This window comes from Copidosoma floridanum, unplaced genomic scaffold, assembly GCF_036245765.1.
Source record: "Copidosoma floridanum isolate Cflo_tuat_1 unplaced genomic scaffold, Cflo_Japanese_pri ptg000035l, whole genome shotgun sequence".
In the NCBI taxonomy this organism is placed as follows: Eukaryota; Metazoa; Arthropoda; class Insecta; order Hymenoptera; family Encyrtidae; genus Copidosoma; species Copidosoma floridanum.
The window spans coordinates 1,869,443-1,877,620 of NW_028321912.1; the positions used below are offsets into that span (position 1 = coordinate 1,869,443).

An 8,178-nucleotide genomic window follows, 5' to 3' on the forward strand; every position below is an offset into this window, starting at 1 on the left:
GTCCGTCTGCCAGCAGTGCAGGGAGCCCCACCACAGTCTGCTGCACGAGAGCAACCATCGGCGCAAGCCTGAATCGGATCAGCGTCCCTCTTCGCCCAAGAAGCCAAAAGTCGACCCCGCGGGCCCGTCCGCCACCGACTCACAGCATCAGGGGCCTCCATCGTCCTGACTAGCCGTACTTCCGACCGCTCTTGTCCAGCTAACCGGTCCCACCGGCCGACGTGTCGCTGGTCGAGCTCTCCTTGATGCGTGCTCTGAGGTTACACTCATCTCCATCCGGTTGGCCCAGCAGCTCGGCGCAGCGCTAGAAGTCAACGAGGCGAGCATTCACGGGGTTGGGGGAGGGTTGACCATCCCTTCGAGAACCCGAGCGCATCTACGCCTTGAAACTGGAGAGCATGCACCGCCAATCCACCTGACAGCGCTCTGTTTACCGCGGCTCGGGCTCACCTCTCCGTCTGCCCCCTTGCACCCAGCCGTGATGAGACAGTGGCTCGATCTTGAGCCTCTGGCCGATCCAGCGTTTGGCACACCTCGCCGTGTAGACATTCTGCTCGGAGTCGACGTTTACCACCACCTCATCGAACCAGGTTACGTTCAGCGTGACGAGCTCGTCGGACAGCGCACGGCTCTTGGCTGGACTCTCGTCGGCCGGGCCCCTGGCCTGGGCTCAAACGCCCTCATCGCAGGCACAACTCTGCACACGAACACTCAGTCGCCCTGGGATCAAGAGCTGGCTGCGCAGCTCCAGCGATTCTGGGAGATCGAGGAGGTGCCACATGTCAGCCGCCGAGCGCCTGAGGATGTGGAATGCGAGCGAATCTTCGCCGATTATCATCGCGCTGACGACGGGCGTTACATTGTGCGACTTCCGCTGAAACATGACGCTGTGCGCCTCCTTGGTGACAGTCTGCAGGGCGCCACCGCGGGTTTGCGCTCGTTGCATCGTCGGCTGCAGCGGACTCCTGAGATGGCTTCTGAGTACGCCCGGTTCATGGCAGAGTACATTGCCCTCGGTCATATGAACCCCCTTACTGATGACCAACTCGCTGCATCGCACCGTCCAGTGCACTATATCTAACATCACGGCATTTGGCAGCATGGCGACCAAGGTCGCAAACTGCGCGTTGTTTTCAACGCGTCGAGTCCGACTTCCAGTGGCTATAGCCTAAACGACGTGCTCCATGCTGGTCCTCGGCTCCAGACGGCTCTTCCCAGTGTGCTCCTGCGTTGGCGTCGTCACCGGATTGCGTTCTGTACTGACGTTCGCATGATGTTCCGCCAGATCCTGATTGATGAACGCGATGTCGACCTGCAGCGCATTCTGTGGAGCTCCGACCCAAAGCAGCCACCTACGCACTACCAACTGCTCACCGTTACCTACGGTGCCTCGTGCTCCCCGTACCTGTCACTACGGGTCGTACAGCAGCTGTGTGAGGATGACGGCCGCCGCTGGCCCGAGGCCGTCCCAGTGGTGATAAACGATCGCTACGTTGATGACATCCTCTCCGGCGCTGATGACATCGGCTCGGCCAAGCGTCTGCGCGACCAGCTGATCGGACTTCTTCAAGCGGGCGGTTTCCCTCTGCGAAAGTGGGTTGCCAGCACGCCCGAGCTTCTTGAAGACCTTCCCGAAGACGTCCGCCTCCGTCCTACTTGGGATCAGCTCAGTGTTGAAGGCCTCGTCAGCGAACTGGGCGTAGGCTGGGACCCGCCCTCGGATTTCTTCCATTTGACGCCGCCCGTTGTCGAATCTCAAACCACAAAGAGATCCATGCTCGCCGCGCTCGCAGGCTTGTTCGATCCGTGCGGCTGGCTTGCCCCGATCGTGTTGAACGCCAAGCTTTTACTGCAAGACCTGTGGCGCGCGCGCTTGGACTGGGACGAGAACGTACCGTCCTCCATGACTCGCCGCTGGACCGCTTTCACCGCCGAGCTGCAGGCCATTTCCGGGTTTTCTCTGCCTCGTTGGATTGGTATGTCTCCGTCGTCGAATGTCCAGCTGCACGTGTTTTCTGACGCCAGTCGCCGTGCTATGGCCGCTGTTGTATATTCGCGGCTGCAGTCCTCAGATGGGCCCGCTCTCTGCCACATGCTTCTCGCTCGTACTAAGCTTGCGCCCATCCGCGCGCTCAAGCCGATGACCGAGCCCGCCGCTCGCATGACCATCCCACGTCTAGAATTGCGAGCGGCCCTCATCGCCGCCAAGCTTCTTCGCTCAGCAGCCAGCGAGTTGGGAGTCGCGATCGAGCACTGCCACGCTTGGTGCGACTCTCAAATTGTGCTCCACTGGATACGCTCCGATCAGCCGGCCAACAACGTGCTCGTCGACAACTACGTCGCTCAGATCCAGGAGGTCCTGCCACCCAGTGCCTGGCGATACGTGCCGTCGCAATCGAATCCGGCCGACCTAGCCACCAGAAGTGCCGACATGAGTGGTCTCCGACAGCAGCCCCTGTGGTGGAGAGGCCCCACGTGGCTGGCCCAGGACGACAAGTCTTGGCCCCAGGAGACACTGCCTCCACCCACGCCCACGCTCTCACTCTGCTGCGCCTTCCGCGCGCCTGAATCGAACCTGCTGCAGCTCTTCTCGAGCTTGCGCGCTGTATTGGGCCTCCTCGTGCGCGTTCGTCGATGGGTGCGACACCGCTTGCAGCGCATGCCCACCCGTTCTGTACTTTCGCCGTTGACGCCGTCTGAGATTCAGGACGCTTTTCTGGCCTGCGTTCGGTTGAGTCAATCGATGACGTTTGGGGATGAGTTGGCACTCCTGCGGAAGCGTGAACGTCTTCCGAAACGGAGCCCTTTGACCTCTCTTGCCGCCTTCCTCGATGCCGACGGAGTTCTGCGTGTTGGCGGGCGGCTCGATCACTCATCGCTGTCTTACGAAGAGAAGCACCCTCCCATCCTCAGCGGAACATCGCCGCTCGCTCGACTCGTGGTCTCTTGGGCTCACGCACGCGCCCTCCACGGTGGATATCGCGTTACCAGCGCATACGTCTCCAGGCGTGCCTGGATTCTCGGCGGGCCACGCAGAATCAAGGCTCACATTAGAGGGTGCGTCATCTGTGCCCGGTTACAGGCGCGCTCTTCAAGCCAGTTGATGGCTCCGCTGCCCGCGTCTCGCGTCACGCCGTCTCGCGCTTTTGGTCGCACCGGAGTCGATTACGCCGGGCCCTTCTCCGTGCTTACATCGAAGGGACGGGGGATCCGGACCACAAAGGGCTACATCGCTGTCTTCGTGTGCATGACCACCAAAGCCATGCATCTGGAGCTTGTCGGCGACCTTTCCGCGGCCACCTTCTTGGGTGCTCTCACCCGTTTCACCGGTCGTCGAGGCCGACCATCCGAGCTTTGGAGCGACAACGCCACCTGCTTCCGTCGAGCTGATTTGGAGCTCCGCGAGGGGTTGCAGGGCGCAGAATTTGACTGGGACCTAGTCGCCGGGACTCTTGCCTCCCAGGGGGTTTCCTGGCAGTTCATTCCTCCTGGCGCGCCACATTTTGGAGGACTCTGGGAGGCCGCGGTCAAGTCGACCAAGAGCCATCTACGCCGTGTGCTCGGCTCTCGTCATCTAACGTATGAAGAGTTCTCTACGGTTCTCGTTGGAATTGAGGCCGTGTTGAATAGCCGCCCGTTGACGCCCTTGTCTGGCGATCCCTCTGACCTCGAAGTGCTCACGCCTGGACATTTCCTCATCGGGGCTCCCGTCGATTCCATCATCGAAGCTACCCCCGCTGCAGAGAATTTGGACCCGCTCACGCACTGGGAGCTCGTCAAGGCCGTTCGCGCCCAATTCTGGACGCGCTGGGGCCGTGAGTATCTAAATACTCTCCAACAGAGACCGAAATGGAGCGCTGTCCGTCGGAACTTCGCGGTGGGGGACCTGGTGGTTCTTCTTGACCCTACGCTGCTACAGTCCAGCGGACGCTGGCCTCTGGGCCGTATCACCCGCATACACCCTGAATCCGATGGACTAGTCCGGGCTGCTGCCGTCAAGACAGCCACCGGCGAATACGTGCGGCCCATTGTCAAGCTTGCGCGTCTCCCTGTGGCATCTGCGGACTCTAGCCTCCCTGCGACGGACGATCGAGGGACTCCCCCCGCTTCGGCGGGCGGTGACTAGGGTTTCGCTCTTGGATCGAGGCGGGCGGGATGTTCGGGTTTTCTTACCGACCAAGCGGGGACCCACACCCTGCCATGCAACGTCGGTCGCTGCGCTCTCTCCCGGCCTCCCACCTCGTGCGTCACCGCGCTCGGCAGGTGGCACTCACTCGTGTACGAGGGCTCAGCGAGGACAGTCGCACGCCACGCTAGAGAAGGAGAGAAGAAGAAGAAGATTACACGCCGAAGCGACTATCCTTTGTGCCTTTCTTTTATTTACAGCGTTGAAAGCATTTTGTAATCCCCTGCGAAACAAATAAAGCAGTAAAAACATTCAATAAAGAAAGCTTGATTCAAGCATGTTTAAACTCCGTTATGGTTGATAGTGAGCACTGCGTCAATTGTCTCATATTCGTATTTAATTACGAATACAAGCATTACTTTATACAAAAGTAGGTACAAACATTTTTGTTTCTAGAGTAACGAACTAATCAATCATATATATTTAAAAATTACTAGAGAAACAACAAACATGAGAAGTGAATCATCATAATAGTTTTGTATAGTATGATATAAATAACGTAATACAAATCTGTCTACTGTATTTTCGAAAAAATCTTCGTTGACTGTTTACCTGTAAACTCCTGGTGTACAAACATTCGCCATACATTTAAAAAACCGCCCGACAGTTTATAAATGAATTCTCTCCTATCTCCATGTAATACTAAAATCACTGCAAATAATATCGAAGAAAAAACTACCAGTATAATCAAGAAAATCCACATTCGCTTGCTGAAAACCTGTTCAATAACAAGGATATTAAACGTTACAGGAAAGTTTAGGCGTAAATATTTGACAATTCAAATTCTTTAACCTCAAAATAGGCATCCCATGGAATATCCAAAGTATCCGGTAATTCATAATATAACGCATCTTTATAATCCATGATTTCAATCGTTAAGTCACACTTATCTAAATTTTTTTTTCGTTAACAACTTGTCAGGAATAATAATACTATCATTTAATAATTTTGTGGAATTAATTGATGTATTCTTGACACTTTCATTTGGTTCCCCCTTGATATGGGAATTATTTTTATACTTAAGTGTTAATCCTGTTGTTGAAGCAAAATCTTGAACTACTGTAGAATAAACACGAGGAGACTACGAACGAATCCATAAAACAATAAAATTTGCTTGGATGCAATAATTATGTTATGTTCAAAATAACCCACCTTAATTATTGAACAAATTTGTTACCTTAGCAATAATTGTGGCAGAGAAACCACTTAAATTATTTTGTCTCTGGACTAAAGTTCGCTTGTCTGTCATAGTTAATTCTTTTTCCTTGCTCCACCCAAATAATTTATTAACTTGTAATTTATTCTGCGGGCCGACAGCAAACCATTCATAAATTTTTTTATTATTTTCACATTTGATTAGAACTTCACTTCTCATATTCAAGTAGAGGTGATTCTTTTCAGGACACCGGCAGAAGCTATGGATCTCTTCAGTGATGGTGGGCCGGAATAACAATAGCCATACGTGAGGCGATAGATTGTGATGCCTCGAAAAGTGTGTGAATTTTTCGAAATCATTGTCAGAATTTAAAAACACAACGAAAAGGGTTTTCGAGTAATTTCTTAGTTTCAGATACTTATCTGAAAGATCCGATATAGTCGAAGCTACAGAATATACCATTTTTCGCGAGAATTCTTTAACCATGTTGACTACTGAATGTATATCTGTGGATTTAAGAGAAAAATTGTTGTTATTAGGAATTATGATTTTCTTAATAAGCGCTTTGCTTTAGCTCACCTTCGTTGCTCCTATAAATAATTCCTATGCTGATGGTCGCATAGAATTTTCGTACAACGGCCAATATAACAAAGAGGCTGGTTAGCTTCACCATTTTTGGCTGAAAATAAATTTAAAAAAAATATACATGTTTACTTACAGAATTAAATAAAATCATTTCATAAGCATACTTTCTATGAGTTAAAGAAAGAAATTTACGTGAGTACAACTACTAACGCCTAATAAAATAAACATTGAATTTTATTCAATTACAATACTTATACAACAGTACTATTGTTATTTCATGGTACAAAATGGATTAGGCATGTAAATTGTAAATGACACATTTCTATTTTTTTTGTTTTAAATGTATTAAATGTATGTTATGCTACTATTTATTGAGTTCAGTAAAATTTTCTTTTTAATTTAGAATAAATCTTACTAATATACAAAGCAAAGTCGCTAAAACCGTTGTAATCGCTAACCGTAAAAACTACTGAACCGATTTTGCTAAAATTTTGCACACTAATTCATGATACTTCCTAGATGGTTTTAGTATAGTTTTTAACTTAAAAAATTAAATAACAATAGCAATAAATGAGCTCAACGTTTTGCAAATATACGCCAGCTTTTCACTTTAGTTCAGTAAAATCCGCTACGAGGCGTCGACATAAAATTGGAGCTACCTGCAACATGATTAAATAAGTGTGGTTATAATAGGCCGGAGCGTCTCGATAGTGGTGTAGTCGAGTATCGGAAGTTCAACGAGCTGTATAAAGAATGATGATGATAGCTCTGCAGCTGGGTATCGCGGTTACGGACGTCACTCTTCTCTAAGGGGGAAGGGACCTGGGTGCCCATTCACTCTGAATCTCGACGAGTGCGATAAAAAAAAAAAAAAATTAATTCCAACCGATGCCGTCTTTGGCATAATACCAGGAGACATTTCTAGCCAACGCACAATCTGCACCAACTCTTCAGAGTTGTGTGGCAGTCCCACCATCCCACCTGGTGCAGTAAGAAAATTTTTGACTACAAATGTAAGCAAGGGAAAACCGCTCTGAGGGGCACGGGCAGCCACAACGGCTACCTTCTTGGTCGTCGAGCTCATAACGCGCTTACCCACATGTTCCCGTCTAACGATGAGCGATTGGTTATCCGGGGAACGACCCGAGACGAGATATTCTTTGGTCAGCGGCGTACCTCCCTCCATCACGTAAGAATCAAGCAACCCATAGCTAGCTCTTCATTATCAGAAATAATAATAAAGAATAGCCTGGAAGTTTTACCACTGGCACTTTTTAGGGCTATTATAAGTGTTTACGTTCCCTACTTAACCATCAATTTCATCGGTTCTTTTTAGGGGCCACCTAAGTGTAAACTACCTTGCCAACAAATACATTTTTATTACCATTTCCAGAAGCGATTCGTCATCTAAAAAAACTATATTAACTAAAGACGGGCACTATTGAACCAAGTCAGCTATTCACTGGCAAACGTCACCTGCGGAGTTGTTCTTCGCAAGGCTGGAAAACCCGGTGACTGACGACCCTATATTACCCTCTCGACTCTAAGCATTCAACCAAGAATCACTAATCCTCTCCAAGGTCTGCGCTGGGCAAACCTATAACAGCTATGAAGAAAAAAAAACTTGAGCCAACGGGACAGCCTCCACTGGACAAGTATCACTTACCAATCTCCCCATCTAAGATCACCAAAACAACTAAATCTGCAATTAAAAAAGGTGCTTTAGACACCAACGTCTTCGACGTTATACCAGGAGACGTTGGGAAAGAGCACTACAACTAGCCCCAAAGCTTCGGACTTTGTAATTTTTCTCCCAATCAGTCTGGGTCTTAAGCAGCAGGCCAGAAATGATCACCCTGACTGGGGTATCCAGACAGTCACAATTGCTGTTAACTGCAGTCAAGAAAGAGTTAACTTAAGAAGCTCACCGGTATTTTCTAGGGCCATCGGCCGTCGAACTATCTAGCCGACAAATATATTAAAATTAACAAAGTTAACTGAAAATAGCCTTTAGGGGTCATAAAAGTCGTAAGCATGCCAATAGTCGCAAAAGGGTATATTGGAAAGAAAACTTCAAATGTATCTAATGAATACAATTTGAGGTGTCAAGAAACTGACGCAGAAAGTTTATCAAGATTGAAACAGCAGCGTAAAAATCGACAACTAAAGAGTCCATTACGTGAGAGATCAGCTTTTCATTGTACCCTCACAGCAATCTCTAAAATCTTTAAAGATCCTACTTCAGATTTTT

General features: G+C 49.5%; 1 protein-coding gene across 1 annotated transcript; it reads left to right on the plus strand.

Moving 5' to 3' along the window:
* The first annotated feature begins 1,273 nt into the window (after positions 1 to 1,273).
* LOC149373195 (uncharacterized) lies at positions 1,274 to 4,126 on the plus strand. Its single transcript, XM_089597761.1, has one exon. It carries the CDS (start codon positions 1,274 to 1,276, stop codon positions 4,124 to 4,126), a length of 2,853 nt encoding a protein of 950 aa, XP_089453887.1.
* The last annotated feature ends 4,052 nt before the right edge of the window (positions 4,127 to 8,178 follow it).